The sequence below is a fragment of the Hoplias malabaricus genome, chromosome 3 (assembly GCF_029633855.1).
Source record: "Hoplias malabaricus isolate fHopMal1 chromosome 3, fHopMal1.hap1, whole genome shotgun sequence".
Taxonomy (NCBI): Eukaryota; Metazoa; Chordata; class Actinopteri; order Characiformes; family Erythrinidae; genus Hoplias; species Hoplias malabaricus.
In genome coordinates this window covers 4159602-4181557 of record NC_089802.1, presented here as the reverse complement: position 1 = coordinate 4181557, position 21956 = coordinate 4159602, and the positions used below count along the sequence as shown (strand labels likewise).

Genomic DNA, 21956 nt, shown 5'->3' with positions numbered 1-21956 from the left:
CCACAGATGCGTCTGGTTCTCTGGTCTTTACCCAGAACTGTAAGAGGTCTGCCTGGGGCTGGGGCGAGGCTGCCTGCTAAGCCACCCCCAGTCACTAGAGGGAGACAGAGACACTCTTAATTTGAGGTAATTAGGTCCACCTGGGCTACTCCTACTTAAGGGAAGCCAACACACACCTCAGCGCTCAGTCTTGGGTTTGTCTTTTCAGTGCCTCACAACCTTGGCTGTTAATTTGGTAAAGACTCTTGAGTTTTCTCCTGGGTCTCACTTTCTCTCTGTCTTCTGTTTCTCCACCAGAGCTTTCCCTCAGAGTTTCTCTGGTTTCCCTTGGAATTAAATATTTTATTTTCATTGCCATTTTTGGTATAAATAAATAAATATAAATAAAATAAGTTGTGTTTTTTCCCTCTTATTCTTTGCCAGTGACTGTTTTGGGAAACTCTTTTTTGCCTTTGTTTTCTTTTGCTCAGTAATTTTCAGCTGATCAGTTTTCCCCTGATATCTTATGTTTTCCTCTCTCTTGTTTCACTCTTCCTGGCACTCTTTACGTCCAGAGGAGTTGTTTGTGTGTCTCTGCACTTGAGTCCTATTTCTCTAGTGCTCTGTTGGTGGCTGTTTGCTCTAGTTTCCCAAACTGAGGGTTTAGGGTTCAAATCCACCCCTGGGTGAGCTGCCGCATCACAAGAACTACATCGAGGACGATATAACACTCTGTAAATGACCGTCCAGCTAGACTGTCATAACACTTTATTTCAGGCTCTGGAGCTTCTCTATCTCCACTTGCTCATGGACGACGTCATGGTTCATGCTGAAGAACCCACTGTTCTTTGGTTCCATTTGGGAACTAACTTTTCTGTTTCAGAAACCTGTTTATTTCTGTGGAAACGCACCAAACTGTTCCAAATTATGTTCATGAATGGGAACAGAACAGGTTCTATGTTGGTGGTAAAACGGCCATGACAGAACCAGTGCAAGGAACCACAACTGAAAATGAGAACCCTTTGTAGGAAGATACGAGGAACCACTGAGAGGACCCAATGCTCAAAATAAGAACCTTATTCAAAACAGAGGAAGAACCACTGGAAGTATCAGGATCAAAAAGGAGACCCTTCCTCAGAATGAGAGAAGAACCACATATCGCTTTTCCACCAGCGAGGAACCGTAACGGCCCCAGTTTGTGAACTAAATAAGGAAGCGTTCGGTGCATTTACACCGACATAAACCGGTACTTGAACCAGAAAAGTTCGTTCCAAGCCGATACTAAAATAGAGTAGGTTCTTCAGGGCGAACCGTGATGTGGTCCGTGGGCGTGTGGAGGGTCAGTTCAGGAAAGAGCTCAGAGCCTCACACACAGCGTTATCCCCCAGTGGAGCTGGATGTGGTCATTTACACCGTTTCATATAAATAAGCAATAGGAAATAAAGCAGGAACACGCTCTGTTTGTGTGTGTTTCTGGGGCTGTGTTTGGAGGAATACCGTGAGCGTTAGTCAGAGCCACGGCTCTGCCCTGGTTACGTTTCTCCGCTGTTCACAACCTCAGCAGGATGCCTCTGAACTCAGCAACATTTACACAGTGTTATATTTCACACTGATCTGACTCCATGGTAAACACAGAATAAACAATGACCCTGTCATGATTCTGACAGTTTATCTGTTCAGCCACAGCAGCTGATGTTCAGCCTGCTGATGACAACGTATCCTCTGTTCCCCTCTAAACATGGGTAGATTCACTGGAAAGAACCAAGGTTCCAAAAATCAGGAACAGAACCTGTTCAAGAACCAGAGTTCTTTTGGTGGAAGAGCGCTATAAGAGGAACTCAGGCAGAACCTGTCACGGGGGAACCACTGGTCTGTTCTCTGTATGAACTGCATATCAAAGTAGGGAACCAATGCTTGACCGTCGTGTCCCACCACTGGTGAGACGATGGTGGTCTCTGGAGCTCATTAGTGTTCTGCAGGGTGGGAGTCGTCCCCTCACTTAAGGACACCCTGTTCCTCCAGGCTGGAGCTGTCCCTCACCAGAGGAAGTAAAACTAGCAGAAAGAAGAGACAATGGATGGACTGCTGAGAGAAGAGAACTGAGTATACAATGATCACCAGCCAGTGTTAGAACCTCAGCAGAACTCTTCAGACCCACAGAGAGAACAGCAGAGACAGGAAATCTCACCACAGTAAAATGACAGAGATAAACCTTAAGCCTAGCATCGAGGAGCTAATCTGTTCCCTCACTTAGAATTTATAACCAACATCACACAATTTAAGTTCTTAAAAGTGACGTCTACGACTGTGGGGGAAACTCAGTTCTCTCTTTAGTCTTTTAAGGTGGAGCGGAGTGTGTGAATAAGAAGAGACTGTATTTTTTAATGTGGAGCAGTGTGTGTGAGTAAGAAGAGACTGTATCTTTTAAGGTGGAGCGGTGTGTGTGAGTAAGAAGCGACTGTATCTTTTAAAGTGGAGCGGTGGGTGTGAGTAAGAAGTGACCGTATCTTTTAAGGTGGAGCGGTGTGTGTGAGTAAGAAGCGACTGTATCTTGTTGGTGTCTGAAGTGTAAATTATCTGTAAGTGTTTATTCACTGTTTGAATTCCCACAGAAACTCATGTGTAACTCGAGCTGTTTAGTTTTGTAGCACTTTCCCTCTGCGTTTACTTTCATGCAGTTGGCGCTCTCCTGAATTTAGAGTCAGTTCCACCTTAAGTAATGTAACTGTAACAGCAACAATAAGTCAGTGTTACCCCCCTATGGAGCAGGAATAGAGCAACATCCTCATCTCGGTTGGTGCTTTTCAGCGTTTGGAGTCTCTCCGTTGTCTAAAAACCTCCAGATGGCATTTCTCTGCCGTGAGCAGAGAGAGAGAAAGCCTAGCACCGGACCCAAACCCTTTGTTTTTTTACCCATTTACAGACACTGGGGCTTCGTAAACACATTAGAGCGGTTTCCAGAGCAAACCGACTGCAGAGCAGCACATGGAGAGGACACACACTCAGAGCTTTATACAGTGTTTTTGATTAAAGTGTACATCACTTTTTAAAATGAACAGTGATCCAAACTGACTGTGTTCTTGTTCGTCCTGTTTAGTGTAAAAGACCACAGCTGGGTGTGATACTAATTCTTCTTCCTTTTATTTTTATTACTGGTGAGATATATCATTGGTGTCTCGTATACGGTTTCTGTTAATGTCTCTAACGTCTGCTGTTTCTTCACGGCGTCAGAAATCATCGGTGGTGGGTTTCAGCAGTGTTCTGATTCGCTGATTCCCCTGATCCGCTATAAGACTATTAGCAGAGGGACGGATCTCTCGAGGTAATCAGCAATTTCCAGAAAGTTCTTAAGACAAAGATGTGGCAGGTGTCAGGAGGAGAGGGTGGTCTGGAGTGGAGTTTAGTTCCTGAGCGGAGCGTCAGCTCCAAGTCTCATGGCCTTCAGTCCGTAATCCTGAGGTTCTGAGGTCCGCAGCTTTAGTAAATTAATGAGACACCCTGAACAAGAGGCTTCTCCAGGAACGCTGTCAGTGTTCGGCTCCTTTCCACCTCTCCGAGGCTCCAAGACCGAGTCTGATCACACCCAGGCTGCCAGAGAAATTACAAGCGTGGCGTTAAAGGAACCGTGAGGGAGATAAAGGGTTTTTATGCAGGCAGATGATCGGTGGCAGAGTTCAGAAGGCCCCGAAGACTGAAGAGCACCTGATGTTAAATACCTGAGCCCTGAGAGTTTATCTCTAATGTCTCCTGACTGCTGCTGCTTCCTTTTTCCAGCAGAGTCTCACTTTTCTCCGTGAGTGAAACATCCTGCCATTCGAGCTGAAAGATCCCCCCGAGCTCAGAGTCCATCACACACACACACACACACACACACACACACATACAGCTCATCAGCGGGGAACATTAGCACACCATCAAAACCATCACACCCACCCCCCCGGCCCCCCTCAGTCCCACTCTGCACTCGTTCTGTGGAGGATCAGCCCCCGTCTGACAGCCCCCAGCTTCCTTTCAGCTTTATTTCAGCTTTCGTTTCTTTACTGAAGCGCAGGAGAAAGTCAGGAGCCTGTCTCGCTGTTTCAGATCCATCAGATTCACGCTGTAACGTCTGCGCAGGAAGCTGGGGGGCGCTGATGTGTACGGAGCACAGCGTTAACTCAGAGGAACTGTTTAATTTAGTTCAAAATAAAATCGAATCTCTACAGTTTCACTTTCAAACCTGACACACACTCTTTCACTCACTCTTTCACTCATTAACTCACCCACTCACACACACACACTGTCACACACACCGTCACTGTGAGGAGTGTGGTGTGTTCTCCCTGTGTCTGCGTGGGTTTCCTCCGGGTGACTGTCTGTGAGGAGTGTGGTGTGTTCTCCCTGTGTCTGCGTGGGTTTCCTCCGGGTGACTGTCTGTGAGGAGTGTGGTGTGTTCTCCCTGTGTCTGTGTGGGTTTCCTCCGGGTGCTCCGGTTTCCTCCCACGCGCCAAAAACACATCATGGTAGGTGGATTGGAGACTCAAAAGTGTCCGTAAGTGTGAATGTGTGAGTGTGTGTTGCCATGTGAAGGACTGGCGCCCCCTCCAGGGTGTGTTCCTGCCTTGCACCCAGTGATTCCAGGAACGCTCTGTGATGTGGTTATAAATACGTAAACAAATAAATCTAAAAATACACCAATAAATAAATCAGAAAACGTTCAACTAAATGATGATTTATGGACAAATGTATTTATTGTATTTTATTATTTATGTATAAATTTATTTATTTGGACTTTTGTCATTTTTAATCCTCCATAGATGTGGTTTAAAGTTTATTTGCTCTTCTCTGCTCCTCTCAGCTCCTCTCTGCTGAAAAAAACATCCAAAAACCCTTGAGAGGAAATGAACAAAAGCACGTCACTGAAAAAATTTGAGTGTGATCCACAAACAGAGTCAACACTTTATAACTACATTTAAATCCGAGACTGAGACCTTACAGAAAGATACAACGAACTTTTAAATATATGTATCTTCACGAGTCTGAAAAACAAAAACACGTAAATCATAAACGGAACTGTATTTGTACGAACTGCAGACCGTGACGTGTTTGTGGTGAATTGAGTTTAACTGGTGGATTAATGTTTACGCATTTTCCTCTGGTTTCTACAGGATACTTTTAGTCCTTAAAACACTAAATTATGCAAAGCATATGGAATAAATTAATAAATGATTAAAGATGTTCCTCAGATCACCCTCATTGTTGTTGTTGAAGAAGTAATTTCTCATTTCACACTTTCCCAACACAACACACACACTTAATAAATAAATTAAGTACAGAGCCTACGTCAGTCGGTGCTGCGCTGTGATTGGCCGGCGGCGGTGCTTTATTCTCGGAGCTGGAGCTCAGGGCTCAGAGCAGCAGCAGGAGCCGCGGGGGCAGGCTGTGGAGATGGAGAGGATGGAGGGGGTGTGGAGCTGGGATTATACTTATACTCTGTTTCCTGGAGCTGGAATTCAGCAACAATTAAAATAATTACAAATAATTAACATTTCCAATGTTTAATCCGGTGTTTTTTCATGGAGCCTGTGTAAATCAAGAGTAAATAGTCTTATATTTTACTTCTGCCGGTGGCACACACACACACACACACCCCTGAGCTCAGAGGGAAAGCTGCGCTCAGAGGAGACCAGAGAGAGCGCTCCTCTGCAGGTCTGCAGCATGCTGAGAGTCCGGGGGCACGGGGGGCAACTCCAGGACTATCTCCACCCCCTTCAGCCCCCCACCCACAACAGCGCCATAGAGGTACAGTCTGTCTCTCGCTGTCTTTCTCTCTCACTCTGTGTGTCTCTCTCTCTCTCTGTCTCTCTTTTTTCTCTCTGTCTCTCTCTCTCTCTCTCTCAGTCTCTCTTTTTTCTCTGTTTCTATTTCTCTCTCTCAGTCTCTCTTTTCTCTCTCTCTCTCTCTGTAACTAAAATAAACTAGTGACAATAGAAGTCCTTAAACCCATTGTAGTGTGTGTTATTTCCTGAGGGGACTTTAAAGTTGCGGTGTGTGAGTCTGTACCCTCTGAAGAGTTTAAAGTGCTTCTAAGGGAGAGTTTAACCCCTTCTTCCTTTTATTTCCAAACACTGTGTTTTTAAACCCAGGACATGAACCAGGTTCTTTAATAAAGGGCATGGTTCTGTATAGAACCCTGAGCACTTGTGTGTGATTAAAGGGTGCTCTGCATGGTGACGGGGCTGGAGAATGTGCTGTAGATGGTTCTATAGAGCACTTTTATAGTACGGTTCTAGACGACACCAGTAAGTTCCTCTGTTGTGACACATTTCCTCCTGGGCTCTTACTTTTCTGTGGCTCAGATCCTCTACAAAAACAGAGCACACACAGTCTGCATTGGGTTTGTGTACTGTCTCTCTGTCTGTCCCTGTCTGTCTGTCTCTGTCTGTCTGTCTGTCTGTCTGTGTCTGTCTGTCTGTTTCTCTGTCTCTGTCTGTTTCTCTGTGTCTGTCTGTCTGTCTGTCACTCTGTGTCTGTCTGTCTCTATCTGTCTCTCTCTGTCTGTCTGTCTCTGTCTATTTGTCTCTGTCTGTCTTTCTATCTGTCTCTCTCTGTTTCACTGTGTACTTTGTCTATATTTAAAAAGACAATAAAGACTTGAATCTACACAAAACTACAAATGCTTTTCTAAACTGTTCTGTTTAGAACCAACTACAGCACGTTCTCCATTAGTCTGAAGTTTTTCAAGTGCTCAGGGTTCTACAGAGAACCATTTCCTTTACTAAAGAACCATGGTATAATCCTCATTGTTAAGTGTGTGTTTAGTGTAGAATCACTCAGTGCAGACACTCTGTCCACTAGGGGTCACTGTGGTCATGTTTTCACTGATGATCTTTTTCTTTGACTAGAAACCATTTCCTGTTTTTCAGCTGGATGCCAAGAAAAGCCCCCTAGCCCTCCTGGCCCAGACCTGCTCTCAGATCGGGAACCCGGACCCTCCGTCCTCCTCAAAGACCCCCACCGGGTCCAAAGAGTTCAGATCTGCTGTTCTGAAGATCAGCGACATTGGAGCTGAGGACAGGTCCGGTTTTAAACCCTACCTGAAGTCACCGGAGAAGAGTGGACAGAAAGGCGGTTTCCGGGTCCCTATCGCCCCCGGCAGGTCGCCGTCTCCTGGGGCGAGCAGCCTGTCGTCTCCCAGGCGTGTGGACTGTCCGGCTGGGGACCGAGAGGAGGAGAAGGAGACGGAGCGAGTTAAAGCCTCTCAGAGCGAGGGCTCGGGGTCGAGAGGCAGCTCAGTTATCAGCAGTGAGCCCAGGGCCCAGCAGCAGGAGCCAAAATCTTCCTCCGATGCCGCTGTAGTTTCCTCGGTGACGTCCGCTCTTGGATCCGGGCTCGTGGCTCCGGTTTCTCCCTTCCGTCCGAGCCACAGTGTTTTCCCTCTGTCCCCTGCGTTCCCAGGCTTAGCCGGAGCGTACTCGAGTTACCCCCAGCACTTCTTTCCTCAGGGACTGAGCTTGGACCCTGCCAAGCAAAGCACTCCGCTGATCAGCGCTCATTTATCTGCAAAAGCCCTTTCCGGAGCGTCTCCGTGCCGAGATCCGTACTGCCTTAGCTACCACTGCCATCTACAGACCTCACACGACTCCTCTGTGGCTCTGAAATATCCTCTCCTCTACCCGTCTCATCCTCTGCCCGGCGTCCCTTCCTCCACCCTCCTGTATCCCTATAGCCTCCTGCTCCCCGGGGACCCCCCGCCTCACATCTGCAGCTGGGTCTCATCGAGCGGACCCTGCGAGAAGCGCTTCTCATCTCCGGAAGAGCTCCTGAGCCACTTACGGACTCACACGGCCTTCGCCGGGACGGAGAAGTCCACACCGGGGTTCCCGGGCTCCCCCTCCTTAGCCGCTGTGGCCTGTCACATGCACATTCCCCCAGGTGGGAGTCCGCTGGCCCTCAGAACGCCACATCACACCCTGGGTCTCGGCCGCTATCACCCTTACCCCAAAAGCCCCCTGCAGACCCCAACCATGGCCTCCTATTACACCCACTATGGGCCTTATGGACAGAGACTTACCACAGCGTCTGGCCTGAGTTACCAGTGACGACTCAGAGGCTCCTGGTCATTTTCAGCAGTGACTTACATCTTAACACTGCCCCCTAGTGTCTGAAGTCAGAGGTTCTGTACTAAATCCAGTTCTGAAACTGGTTCCTTCAGGGAGGAGAGCGATGTTTGATTCACGCAAGAGCCACTTTTTACAGAAACTGTGAACATCATTTTAGTAAAACAGAGGTGAAACTGACAGACTGCTACTTTAAGGAAAAGGAGCTCATTAAAAATGACTAACCGTGTTTTTCTCTCGGCTCCACTGTCCCCTCACTGTCCCCCTCTCTCAGCTCCACTGTCCCCTCACTGTCCCCTCTCTCAGCTCCACTGTCCCCTCACTGTCCCCCTCTCTCAGCTCCACTGTCCCCTCACTGTCCCCTCTCTCAGCTCCACTGTCCCCTCACTGTCCCCACTCTCAGCTCCACTGTCCCCTCACTGTCCCCACTCTCAGCTCCACTGTCCCCTCACTGTCCCCACTCTCAGCTCCACTGTCCCCTCACTGTCCCCACTCTCAGCTCCACTGACCCCTCACTGTCCTCTCTCTCATCTCCACTGTCCCCTCTCTCAGCTCCACTGTATCCTCACTGTCCCCTCTCTCAGCTCCACTGTCCCCTCACTGTCCCCTCTCTCAGCTCCACTGTCCCCTCACTGTCCCCTCTCTCAGCTCCACTGTCCCCTCACTGTCCCCTCTCTCAGCTCCACTGTCCCCTCACTGTCCCCACTCTCAGCTCCACTGACCCCTCACTGTCCTCTCTCTCATCTCCACTGTCCCCTCTCTCAGCTCCACTGTATCCTCACTGTCCCCTCTCTCGGCTCCACTGTCCTCTCACTGTCCCCTCTCTCAGCTCCACTGTCCCCTCACTGTCCCCTCTCTCAGCTCCACTGTCCCCTCACTGTCCCCTCTCTCAGCTCCACTGTCCCCTCACTGTCCCCTCTCTCAGCTCCACTGTCCCCTCACTGTCCCTCTCTCAGCTCCACTGTCCCCTCACTGTCCCCTCTCTCAGCTCCACTGTCCCCTCACTGTCCCCACTCTCAGCTCCACTGACCCCTCACTGTCCTCTCTCTCATCTCCACTGTCCCCTCTCTCAGCTCCACTGTATCCTCACTGTCCCCTCTCTCGGCTCCACTGTCCTCTCACTGTCCCCTCTCTCAGCTCCACTGTCCCCTCACTGTCCCCTCTCTCAGCTCCACTGTCCCCTCACTGTCCCCTCTCTCAGCTCCACTGTCCCCTCACTGTCCCTCTCTCAGCTCCACTGTCCCCTCTTTCAGCTCCACTGTCCCCTCACTGTCCCCTCTCTCAGCTCCACTGTCCCCTCACTGTCCCCTCTCTCAGCTCCACTGTCCCCTCACTGTCCCCTCTCTCAGCTCCACTGTCCCCTCTCTCAGCTCCACTGTCCCCTCACTGTCCCCTCTCTCAGCTCCACTGTCCCCTCACTGTCCCCTCTCTCAGCTCCACTGTCCCCTCACTGTCCCTCTCTCAGCTCCACTGTCCCCTCTCTCAGCTCCACTGTCCCCTCACTGTCCCCTCTCTCAGCTCCACTGTCCCCTCACTGTCCCCTCTCTCAGCTTCACTGTCCCCTCACTGTCCACTCCAGTCACGCTGTTGTTCTACACTTACACACAGTCCATCTGTTGCTCTGCATACTTTGTTGTTGTTGTCCCCCCCATATCTACAGTGGTCCACTTTGTTTGTTTAAAACATTACAATGAAAAAGAAACAATAATAAAAATATTATATTTTATTTTTACTGAGTTGTGTTGTGACGAGAAAACCACAGGTTTAAAGCAGCACTGGGTAAGATCTTTAGGTCCTGGCCTCCCCCTACAGACCGTAACTTACTGGTACAGCACTGTTCTGAAATCAAGGGGGAGGTGGAGGGAAGGGGTGGTTTCCTACCCTCCCCCATAGTTCCATAGTGCAGTTTCTGCCATCCTGAGCCCGGAGTACCGGCAACAGAGGCTCTGTTCTCACTGTGATTTTGAAGCTGTATTTTTAAGGATACATTTTTCCTAGTGTTACTTTAAAAGTTTCCATCACTGGGGTGTTGCCAGGTTGCCGTTGTAAATAAGAAGTTGTTCTTAATGAAATAACCCTGGTGAAATAACTGTTAAATAAATCTTTTTTTTTTTTTAATACACTGTGTTCCTCAGAACAGAGCACTGTGGCATTTACAGGGTTCTTATGGAAATAACGTGAGACGTAAACACAGGCTGATGTTTATAAAGAACACATTAACACACATATTTATACACACATTTATATATATATATACACACACACACACACATTTATTTATACACACACTTGTCAGAGGGAGTGTTTACTGAGACTTAAGTGTGAGTATGTTAGTCTTTTCAGGACTAACATACATACATAGTGATGGAGTTCCTCTGGTGTGTGGAACAGTGGAACCGTGTTCTCTGGAGTGATGGGGTTCCTCTGGGGTGTGGAACAGTGGAACCGTGTTCTCTGGAGTGATGGGGTTCCTCTGGTGTGTGGAACAGTGGAACTGTGTTCTCTGGAGCGATGGGTTTCCTTTGGTGTGTGGAACAGTGGAACCGTGTTCTCTGGAGCGATGGGGTTCCTCTGGTGTGTGGAACAGTGGAACCGTGTTCTCTGGAGCGATGGAGTTCCTCTGGTGTGTGGAACAGTGGAACCGTGTTCTCTGGAGCGATGGGGTTCCTCTGGTGTGTGGAACAGTGGAACCGTGTTCTCTGGAGCGATGGGGTTCCTTTGGTGTGTGGAACAGTGGAACCGTGTTCTCTGGAGCGATGGGGTTCCTCTGGTGTGTGGAACAGTGGAACCGTGTTCTCTGGAGCGATGGAGTTCCTCTGGTGTGTGGAACAGTGGAACCGTGTTCTCTGGAGCGATGGGGTTCCTCTGGTGTGTGGAACAGTGGAACCGTGTTCTCTGGAGCGATGGGGTTCCTTTGGTGTGTGGAACAGTGGAACCGTGTTCTCTGGAGCGATGGGGTTCCTTTGGTGTGTGGAACAGTGGAACCGTGTTCTCTGGAGCGATGGGGTTCCTCTGGTGTGTGGAACAGTGGAACCGTGTTCTCTGGAGCGATGGAGTTCCTCTGGTGTGTGGAACAGTGGAACCGTGTTCTCTGGAGCGATGGAGTTCCTCTGGTGTGTGGAACAGTGGAACCGTGTTCTCTGGAGCGATGGGGTTCCTCTGGTGTGTGGAACAGTGGAACTGTGTTCTCTGGAGCGATGGGGTTCCTCTGGTGTGTGGAACAGTGGAACTGTGTTCTCTGGAGCGATGGGGTTCCTCTGGTGTGTGGAACAGTGGAACTGTGTTCTCTGGAGCGATGGGGTTCCTTTGGTGTGTGGAACAGTGGAACTGTGTTCTCTGGAGTGATGGGGTTCCTCTGGTGTGTGGAACAGTGGAACTGTGTTCTCTGGAGCGATGGGGTTCCTTTGGTGTGTGGAACAGTGGAACCGTGTTCTCTGGAGCGATGGGGTTCCTTTGGTGTGTGGAACAGTGGAACCGTGTTCTCTGGAGCGATGGGGTTCCTCTGGTGTGTGGAACAGTGGAACCGTGTTCTCTGGAGCGATGGAGTTCCTCTGGTGTGTGGAACAGTGGAACCGTGTTCTCTGGAGCGATGGGGTTCCTCTGGTGTGTGGAACAGTGGAACCGTGTTCTCTGGAGCGATGGGGTTCCTCTGGTGTGTGGAACAGTGGAACTGTGTTCTCTGGAGCGATGGGGTTCCTCTGGTGTGTGGAACAGTGGAACTGTGTTCTCTGGAGCGATGGGGTTCCTCTGGTGTGTGGAACAGTGGAACTGTGTTCTCTGGAGCGATGGGGTTCCTCTGGTGTGTGGAACAGTGGAACTGTGTTCTCTGGAGCGATGGGGTTCCTTTGGTGTGTGGAACAGTGGAACCGTGTTCTCTGGAGCGATGGGGTTCCTTTGGTGTGTGGAACAGTGGAACCGTGTTCTCTGGAGCGATGGGGTTCCTCTGGTGTGTGGAACAGTGGAACCGTGTTCTCTGGAGCGATGGGGTTCCTCTGGTGTGTGGAACAGTGGAACCGTGTTCTCTGGAGTGATGGGGTTCCTCTGGTGTGTGGAACAGTGGAACCGTGTTCTCTGGAGCGATGGGGTTCCTCTGGTGTGTGGAACAGTGGAACCGTGTTCTCTGGAGCGATGGGGTTCCTCTGGTGTGTGGAACAGTGGAACCGTGTTCTCTGGAGCGATGGAGTTCCTCTGGTGTGTGGAACAGTGGAACCGTGTTCTCTGGAGCGATGGAGTTCCTCTGGTGTGTGGAACAGTGGAACCGTGTTCTCTGGAGCGATGGGGTTCCTCTGGTGTGTGGAACAGTGGAACCGTGTTCTCTGGAGCGATGGGGTTCCTCTGGTGTGTGGAACAGTGGAACTGTGTTCTCTGGAGCGATGGGGTTCCTCTGGTGTGTGGAACAGTGGAACTGTGTTCTCTGGAGCGATGGGGTTCCTTTGGTGTGTGGAACAGTGGAACCGTGTTCTCTGGAGCGATGGGGTTCCTTTGGTGTGTGGAACAGTGGAACCGTGTTCTCTGGAGCGATGGGGTTCCTCTGGTGTGTGGAACAGTGGAACCGTGTTCTCTGGAGCGATGGGGTTCCTCTGGTGTGTGGAACAGTGGAACCGTGTTCTCTGGAGCGATGGGGTTCCTCTGGTGTGTGGAACAGTGGAACCGTGTTCTCTGGAGTGATGGGGTTCCTCTGGTGTGTGGAACAGTGGAACTGTGAGAGACAGGTGTGGTCAGTGGAGCTGAGAGAGAGGACAGTGAGTGTAGAAAAAGGGAGATGTTTGTTTATAAAAGCTGGCCTCATAAATCATGCAGAAGCAGGAGCAATAACTGTAACTTCCACCAGTAATTGATATGGTTTTTAAAGTTTAAAGATAATAAAATATTCATTATACAATATTAACCTTGTTTTTCATGGTGGTTTTGCCAGACACTGAAGTAACAGCCTGTTGTAGATTAAGTCAGTTTCTGTGGGGAGACTGAGCTCTGACTGAGCGCCTCGAGGGTTTTAAAGGAACAGTGTTCCTCCTTCAGCTCGAAACAACCAGAGGAACCCGAGCACACACCGAGGAGCCGCTGCCAGGGCACAGCAGTAAGTTACAATCTCATTCCTCTCTTATTAAAGCTTTATTAACAGTTAGACTTTACACTTTCACCTGTGAACACCTGCTCCTCTGTGTTTACTGCCCTATGAACCCCTGCACAGTCCAGGAGTAAACACAGTCCTCCTTAAACACAGCAGTAAAACTGTGATCCGGTTCCCTCTCAAACTCCACTCTCACTTTCACACGCGTAATGAGATAAAAAGCAGTTGAAGATAGATCCCCACATTTAAATTCGCCGTTCCACCTTAAATGATGCAGCAGAATGTGCGCAATTCCTACTCCGTTTAAGGTGGAACGGGAAATGCAGGTAAAGCTGGTAACTAAGACCGCTTTTGACTAAGACGGGGCTAAATGTAACACTGGTTAGTGTTTAAACTCAAACATATTATACATCAGATGATATTTAACGACGTGGAACTGCTGTCGCACTGACAGACGTTTTGTTTAAACCTAAAAATAAAAGAATGTATCCATTTCTGATGGAAATTGTGTCATAAACTTTATCACTAGTTGTCATTTGTTTCTTATTCCTTTAGGAAAATGTATGTATCCAAATGGTTCACAATTTCAGTGTTGTGCCATTTATAATGAAAACTGGAAATAGGGTTTAAAATTGTTTTTAAAGTTAGTAAAACTGACTGTGGAAGTCAACTGATGCCTTTATTAAGAGGGAAAGAGAATAAGTATCGATGGGGAAACTACTATAATATTTATAAACAAACCTAACTCGATTCGTAAACCGTGATGAGGCGTCGACTACGACTCGATGGTGTCTGTGAGTCGGGTAGAGTCGACTCACTCGCAGTTTGTGAGCGTTGAGCCGAATTAACGCAGTTTATTGAATTAAACGCGTTGATTCAAATGGAATGGAACTGAGGAGTCGATTCCGTTGACGACGGTTGAAGGAGTCATGAGTTGGAGTCGACTCCAGACTGATAACGTTCCTCAAAAGTGGACTGTTCCACAGAGCGGTGGAATAGGGGCGCTATGTATTTTACCGCAGAAAAAAACACACTTGAAAGAATATTTTGATGATGAAGTTGTTAGCATGTTTATATTCCTTTAAAGCACAATTTAACAGAAAACGCTTTCTCTGTAACAGTGCTGTTGTGACAGTTTAGTGTAGATGTTGTGACCCCCGAAGCACAGATGGAAGTGTCCCTGTTACTGATCATAAGATTTTCAGAGGGTGATCACATGATCCTTCTGTGATGTTTTGGTTAAATATAAATGAGAAAACAGTAAATAAGAATAATTGTATCATTTTTGTGGCCTTTATAACATTGAGGACCTTTTTAAAAACTCTATAGCTTATAAAAAGCTGTAAAAAAGCTTTTATATATAATATATAAGCTTTAAAAAGCTTATAGTGTCTGTTCTGTGTTGCTATGTTCACTATGATTCGAATTCTTTGCATGATTTGTTCTAAATCTAGTTTTCGATTATAAAGAAAAAAAAAAAAAAACATTGGGATTTTAGCAACATTTGTCTTGACCAGTCTCAGTATTTGAATAGATTTATAAAAAGAGTCTCTGATCACCATGTTTCTGATCAGTACTGCGACTGTGGTTTAAACTGAGTTTAGACCAAGACCCTGTCTGTAAGGCTGAGGGCTGAGTGCAGGTGCCGGACGGTCAGTCAGTGGTGGTCCTGGTCGTATCCACAAAGCAGTGTCCAACCTCTGGTCGGTCGAAATCTACAGAAGCTGAATGTCTCCTGTTTAAAATGTGTTGAAAACCCAGGGGGAGTTAAACCTGCAGCTCAGAGATCTACACACTGCTCAGCCTTAAAGCGGTCCTGTGTAAAAGTTTAAAAACATACTTTTGAGGCAAATAAATGTTGATTTGCTCATTAATATATTAAAAAAATAGCAATACTAGTTTTATATCTGTGCTCTTTTAACCACTGAAATCAACTGTGGATAAATATTTAAACAGTTCACAGTATTATTTTTTTTTAAGAAACAATGTTTATTGTAGCATTTTTTTAAAAATCTGAATCTATTCCAAGACAAATTCCTTTCAGTATTAAAGTCTTCCCAGCAGTGAGAGGACCCTTATTTTGACAGAAAGTGTTTGGCGTAATGTGTATAATATAAGTGCACAGTGTTTATAGAGCGCCAGAAGTGTTTAGAAACACTGTTATATTTACTCAGGTGATTTTATTTAAGGAGTTGGTGTGTTCTCCCCGTGTCCGCGTGGGTTTCCTCCGGGTGACTGTCTGTGAGGAGTTGGTGTGTTCTCCCCGTGTCCGCGTGGGTTTCCTCCGGGTGCTCCGGTTTCCTCCTACAGTCCAAAAACACACGTTGGTAGGTGGATTGGCGACTCAAAAGTGTCCGTAGGTGTGAGTGAATGTGTGTGTGTGTGTCTGAATTGGATAAGGGTTACAGACAATGAATGAATGATTTTATTTATCTTCTGCTCTGGTTTCTCAGTCTGTAATAAACAGCCCAAATATGTCCAGAAGTTTGTGGACGCCCCTCTGCTCCAGTCAGGACAAGGTGTATCATTTCTGTAGAGATGCATGGAGTGCCATAGAATGTTCTGGAGCAGCTGCACATGAGCCTAAGGCGACCATGTTCAATGGCAAGCATGGGCTGGAGGGGTGTTAATAATAATAATAATATCTTGTACTTATATAGAGAATTTCAGGAACCCAAAGATGCTTACAATGTGTAATACACAATAGGAAGACAGATAAAAAGAGCACCAAACACTTTGACAGTAGTAGATATAGCAGGACAGGGTACAGTGGAAGAACAGACCTTCACTCTTTCTTTCTCTCACGCCGGTATTAGGGAGTTTACGGTAATACTCCCGGTGTGTCGTCTGCTCTGTAGTTCCCCAGAGGCCGTGTTTGGGTTTATAAATGTCCGTGTTCCTCCCCCGTGTCTCCACAGAGGTTCTGCTCGGCTCCGCGGCGCTGGGGTTGGGGGTTCTAACCACGTTCTTCATCGGTAAGTGGAACCCTTACAGAGAACAGGGACCTTGCGCTAAGTTCAGGTCTTTACCATCGGGACGCGGGCTCTGAGTCAGGGCTGTATTCCAAATGGCTTCGTGCGCCCTACTTAGTGCACATCACAAGTTACGAAAGTAACGACTTCTGTGTAGCATCTTACACAGGGAGACATTCAGCTGCACATTAATAAAAAATACAGACGCCAGAGCACGGTTGCCGCCTTTAAAACCTTTGTTTCATGACCTACATAGGGCCCCTACATAGGGAGTATGAGTTCCAGCACGAGTCCACTAAACTGAGGGGGTGAAACGCTTTAAATAAAATGACACAGGCACGTATATAATCTCAATTTACTCTAAATAAGAAAATATACACATCAATCACCCAAAACATTAAAACCACCTATTCGTTTCTTCAGCTACTGTCCCCTCTCTCAGCTCCACTGTCTCTGGTCACTCTGTAGTTCTACACTTACACACTGTAGTCTATCTGTGGCTCTGCATACTTTGTTACCCCCTTTCCCCCCTGTTCCTCAGCGCTCAGGACCCCCACAGAGCAGGTGTGATGTGGTGGTGGATCATTCTCAGCGCTGCAGTGACACTGACGTGGTGGTGGTGGTGTTAGTGTGTGTTGTGCTGGTGTAGAGTGGATCAGACACAGCAGTGCTGCTGGAGTTTTTAAACCCCTCAGTGTCACTGCTGCACTGAGAATAGTCCATCGACCAAAAACATCCAGCCGACAGCGTCCTGTGCAACTTGTTACTGAACGGCTAGACTTTCTCCTCTTTTGGTCTGAGGAGCTTGTGTCTGTTATTGATCTCTCTCTCTCTCTCTCTCTGCAGGTAGACTGAGGGGGGGCAGGTCCAGGATGAACACGTTTAAGAGTCACGTGGGGGGCAAGGATAACCCGGTGATGCAGTACCTGATCAGCCATTCACTGAGAGAGCACCCATCTCTGAAGAAGCTCCGCCTTGTAATTAACCCTTCACCTTCTTATTTCAGCCAGATTCCTTATCAGCTTCCTGTGCAGGAGTCATTAACTCACACACTGATCGCGTCCGGCACAGAGTAAACACACAGCTCTCCACCCGCTACAGCCGTCCATGCCGAGTGGACTTAGAGGAACACTATTTAATATTTTTGCCTTAAAATTACAGCTTTAAAATCACTGTGATGCTCCACCGGGCTGTAACTGAGAATAGAGCCTCTGTCGCTGCGACTCTGGGCTCAGCACTGCTGAAACAGCACTATGTAACTTTCAGTGTTCCTTTACAGCTGCGGTCACAGTTTTTATTCATATTTCGTGTCGTGTAAACAGTCCTCCATTTTGGATCAGCAGGTCTGTGGAGCTGGTGCTGAGTCCACAGAGTGAGGAGTTCTCAGGGATGAGTTCTGTTCGCTCTGAGTTTACTGTGATTCTAATAATCCACAGATTCAAGAGTTGTGTTGTTTCTCCAGATCTGACACCGCAGCAGTAAGTGCTGCCCCCTGGTGGCTGAGACAGAGCAGAGACAGTATAGTGCACCAAAGTTGAACTCAGGAACTTTGAGTAAACCCTGCGCTGAGCTGAGAACAACGGCCAGTGCTGATACAGAGAAACAACAAAACACAGTGTTTGTGATTGTTTACCCTTTGTGTGTGTGTGTGTGTGTGTGTAGAGGACGATGGAGCACAAGTGGAACATCATGATGGTGGCGTGTGAACAGTCTCAGCTCATGGCAAACTTGGCAAAGCTGATTAAAGCAAAGAAGGCCATCGAGATTGGTACGAGTTTCTCTCTCTCTTCCCTGCTCACTCTGGGTGGGGGGGGGTGTTCCCCGCTCTTACTGTTTATTGCAGTGGGACATTCCTGCAGCGTTAGAGCCTCAGTAATAAGTGTGTGTTTAAATGTTGTTGGTTTGTTCATAGATGTGTGGGTGTGTGGGTGTGGGTGTGTGTGTGTGCAGGAGTGTATACCGGCTATAACGCCCTGAGCATTGCGCTGGCTCTGCCGGAGGATGGGAAGGTGGTGGCGTGTGATGTCAGCGAGGAATACATCAACATTGGGAGACCCTTCTGGAAGGAGGTGGGTTCAGTTTTCTGTGTGCAGACCCTCATGGACCACTCAGGAACTCTTCAGTTCAAACTGAAACATTAATTCAGGTTCTGTTTATTAATAAACAGTGTATCGTTAATGAACCCTGTGGGTAAAGGGTTAATGAACCGTGGGAGTGAAAAGCTGCGGACCTCGTGGGGTTCTGTCAACTCCGAGCCGTCATTCCCTTACCGTACGACACCCTTCTGTACTGAGAGAGTGGGATGCTCTGGAGCAGCTGCACATGAGCGCAACCTCACGCTGCTCAGTGCCAGTCGTGGGCCGCAGGGGTATAGAGGGAAGTCCAGTGTGGTGCAAGTTCTGGAGACACTGATCTGAACCCTCTGCTCTCTGTTGAAGGCCGGAGTTGAGAAGAAGATCGACCTCCGTCTGCAGCCAGCGCTGAGGACTCTGGGTAAGATTCTCATTGCCTCACATCACGCTGACCCCCAAAACATTTGTGTATCTCTGTGTGTGCGCGTGTGTGTATGTGTGCTTGTGTGTTTTATCTGTGTGTTTGTGTAAAATTTGTGTATATAATGTGTGTGTGTATAAAATTTGTGTATATAACGTGTGTTTGTATGTGTGCGTGTGTGTAAAATTTGTGTATATAATGTGTGTGTGTGTGTGTGTGTGTATAAAATTTGTGTATATAATGTGTGTGTGTGTGTATAAAATTTGTGTATATAATTTGTGTGTGTGTGTAAAATTTGTGTATATAGTGTGTGTGTGTGTGTGTGTGTATAAAATTTGTGTATATAATGTGTGTGTGTGTGTGTGTATAAAATTTGTGTATATAATTTGTGTGTGTGTAAAATTTGTGTATATAATGTGTGTGTATATGTGTGTGTGTGTGTGTGTGTGTAAAATTTGTGTATATAACGTGTGTGTTTGTATGTGTGCGTGTGTGTTTTATCTCTGTGTGTGTGTGTAAAATTTGTGTATATAACGTGTGTGTTTGTATGTGTGCGTGTGTGTTTTATCTCTGTGTGTGTGTGTAAAATTTGTGTATATAACGTGTGTGTTTGTATGTGTGTGTGTGTGTTTTATCTCTGTGTGTGTGTGTAAAATTTGTGTATATAACGTGTGTGTTTGTATGTGTGCGTGTGTGTTTTATCTCTGTGTGTGTGTGTAAAATTTGTGTATATAATGTGTGTGTTTGTATGTGTGTGTGTGTTTTATCTGTGTGTGTGTGTGTGTAAAATTTGTGTATATAATGTGTGTGTGTGTGTGTATAAAATTTGTGTATATAACGTGTATCTGTGTGTGCGTGTATAATATAATTGTGTGTGTGTATAAAATTTGTGTATATATATGTGTCTGTGTGCGTGTATAATATAATTGTGTGTGTGTGTGTTAGATGAGCTGTTGGCTGCAGGGGAAGGAGAGACGTATGACTTCGTGTTCATTGACGCTGATAAACAGAACTACGAAGGTTACTACGAGAGATCGCTGCAGCTGCTGAGGAGAGGGGGCATCATCGCCATCGACAACGTGAGGGATAAGCCCCGCCCACACCCACACGTACCTCCACCAGGGATTAAAGCTGCGCTCCGTCATTTCAGACACCACACAGTCAGCTTTACCCCCACTGGGGTATTTCTGATATTAAGGCCATGTTGTGAACTCTGTTACAGACAACACTCAATAAACTCCACTCTGTATCTACACACCGCAGATCATTAATGTTCTATATTTATTCACTGATGTTATTAGCTGATATTAATGAAAGGCAGGATAATGGCGCTTTTCCACGACATGGAACTGACTCAAACTGCCAGTGGAAAAGCCACACGCTTTAAGTGAACCGTGTCGAGTCGTGTCGTGTAGAGCCGGACCCATGCAGTGGAAAAGCACCATAAGAGTCCCCTTGTTTCGACTGTTACCTGACGGTTCCTGTGTGTGTTCTCAGGTGCTGTGGGGGGGGCGGGTCGTGAACCCCGCTGAAGACGACCTGGACACCCTGGCCATCGACAAACTCAACAAGAAACTGCACACGGACGTCCGAGTGGGGCTCAGCATGCTGACGGTGGGGGACGGGCTAACACTAGCCTTTAAACTCTAACTAATAGAAATAAAAATGAAAGAGGATTAGCCACACGCTAACGCTGACCACTGTCGCAGGATTTGCCTCACACAGGAGCAGTCCGTCTTTTCTAGCAGCAGGGACCAGAACAAATTTCATAACACACTCTTTATTATTTTCACAATTTATAAACACAACAGTAGATAAATATAAAATTAAAAGTGAATGAATAAATACAAAATAGGGTGTTTGACACAGGTCGGCCACTAGGGGTCAGTATAGCAGCAGTTACAGGACGTGCAGAGGAAATGACTGACTGCTCCTTTAAACCTGAGCTCAGACTGTGTTAATTCCACACGACCCTGAGTTCAGTCTGAGGTCAGGTTTAGTCCAGGTACGTGGACCCGAGAGTTAACTCCGTGAGTCCCATTCCAGTCCTCCGTTCTCTCTGCTCCAATAGCCAGGACCAAAGGAGAGAGACAGTGGCATTCTAACAGCATTATTCAGTGCCATCTAGTGGATAATCTGAGACACTGCATCATTTACTCCACCTTTTACTCCGTCTGATCCACCCTTTACTGTCTGCTCCATCCTTTACCTTTTAGTGTCTGCTCCACCCTTTACTCCATTTTAGAATTTATTCCCTCGCTCTTTTTTGGCGTAAAACACACTTTAAAAAGCTTATGTTCTTTTCGATAAATCTCTTTTTAATTTGGATTCTGAACGTCTATTTAGCGCTGTGCTGACAGATGAATGAATTAATTAATTTACATGTGTTTAAAATGATCTTTCTCTTTGAACTTATGTAGGAACCAAGGTTGTCACATTCTCTGTGTGTTATTTGGTTAAGAATTAAGTAGAACATGGTTTTGTCTGAATGATATTACTTTGTGTAACTTATAATCTTTAATAAGTGCAAAAGCGTGATTCAGAAATCTCACTCAGTCACCAGGAGTCTTTGTCTTGTTCAGCGTCGTAAATTGTGATTGTAATGTGATGTCACTATTAAGGGAGATTCTAGTCTAAAAGAACATCCAATCAGAAGCAAGAGATGCTCCAATCCTCAATCCCCGAGGACCAATCAGGCCTTCAAGGCGGGTTTCCTGAAACCTGGTTTTTAACATTCTTCAGATCTCTCTTCAAAGCTCTTCTCCGTCTCTAACAGATTTTGCTCTCTTCCAGAGAGAATACAGACTCTCTTATGGCAGACTCCTCTACAGCGCCCCCTGGTGGGAAACACTCTTTATACAGATCACAAACTGCAGAACGAGAGTTTTAAAACCGGAGCGTGGAAAGTGCTCCCTTTAAGACCCAGAGGAATGATGTGTGATGTGTTTACACTGGAGGATCATCTGAAGTTACACTCTGTGGCCAAAAGTTTGTAGACACACACTGGAACATAGCTGTGAGGATATGATGGAATTCAGCCACGTAGTCATCAGTGAGGGTCAGGGGAGTAACTAACAGTACGATAATGTGCAGCTGCTCCAGAGGTCACCGCTCAGGTCAGTTGTTCTCTGGAGATTAGACTGCACTGAGTTACACTGATTAGAAATGTCTACAAACTTTTGGACACAGTCTTTTGTAGATTGAACTTTATTTTTCTGTGATGTGAAGGTGATAAACCGTGTGGTGAGGACAGAGACGTGGGGGAGGGTCTGAGACAAGTTTAATCCTGTGTTTGATGTAAATGTTTTTAAAGACGAAGCTGCGCAGTCAATAAAACACTGG

At 46.9% G+C, this 21956-nt stretch overlaps 2 protein-coding genes across 4 annotated transcripts; both read left to right on the top strand.

Annotated features, from left to right (window-relative positions):
- Positions 1-3337: 3337 nt before the first annotated feature.
- On the top strand, positions 3338-8060 carry LOC136690887 (zinc finger protein 503-like). Its single transcript, XM_066662946.1, has 3 exons — positions 3338-3438; positions 5556-5760; positions 6885-8060. Exons 1-3 carry the CDS (start codon positions 3338-3340, stop codon positions 8058-8060), a joined length of 1482 nt encoding a protein of 493 aa, XP_066519043.1.
- Positions 8061-15351: 7291 nt separating this feature from the next.
- On the top strand, positions 15352-21953 carry LOC136691314 (catechol O-methyltransferase domain-containing protein 1-like). 3 transcript variants are annotated; one of them, XM_066663822.1, is made up of 8 exons: positions 15352-15480; positions 16972-17098; positions 17784-17889; positions 18072-18190; positions 18560-18614; positions 19560-19693; positions 20112-20228; positions 21408-21953. In XM_066663822.1, exons 2-8 carry the CDS (start codon positions 16994-16996, stop codon positions 21531-21533), a joined length of 762 nt encoding a protein of 253 aa, XP_066519919.1. In that variant the 5' UTR covers positions 15352-15480; positions 16972-16993; the 3' UTR covers positions 21534-21953. The 3 variants fall into 3 exon arrangements, with proteins under 3 accessions (XP_066519919.1, XP_066519917.1, XP_066519918.1); XM_066663820.1 differs by lacking the exon at positions 15352-15480 and adding an exon at positions 16022-16124 and having other exon boundaries at positions 16968-17098; positions 21408-21805; XM_066663821.1 differs by lacking the exon at positions 15352-15480 and adding an exon at positions 16022-16124 and having other exon boundaries at positions 16968-17098; positions 20112-21549.
- The last annotated feature ends 3 nt before the right edge of the window (positions 21954-21956 follow it).

Bases quoted from the DNA above. Each gene is read 5' to 3' on its own strand.
- LOC136690887 (XM_066662946.1), top strand. From the start codon at position 3,338: ATGTGGCAGGTGTCAGGAGGAGAGGGTGGTCTGGAGTGGAGTTTAGTT. The intron at 3,439-5,555 runs GTTCTGAGGTCC...GTGTAAATCAAG, and splicing joins CTTCAGTCCGTAATCCTGAG to AGTAAATAGTCTTATATTTT. The intron at 5,761-6,884 runs GTACAGTCTGTC...CCTGTTTTTCAG, and splicing joins CCCACAACAGCGCCATAGAG to CTGGATGCCAAGAAAAGCCC.
- LOC136691314 (XM_066663820.1), top strand. From the start codon at position 16,037: ATGTCCGTGTTCCTCCCCCGTGTCTCCACAGAGGTTCTGCTCGGCTCC. The intron at 18,615-19,559 runs GTAAGATTCTCA...TGTGTGTGTTAG, and splicing joins GCCAGCGCTGAGGACTCTGG to ATGAGCTGTTGGCTGCAGGG. The intron at 19,694-20,111 runs GTGAGGGATAAG...GTGTGTTCTCAG, and splicing joins GCATCATCGCCATCGACAAC to GTGCTGTGGGGGGGGCGGGT.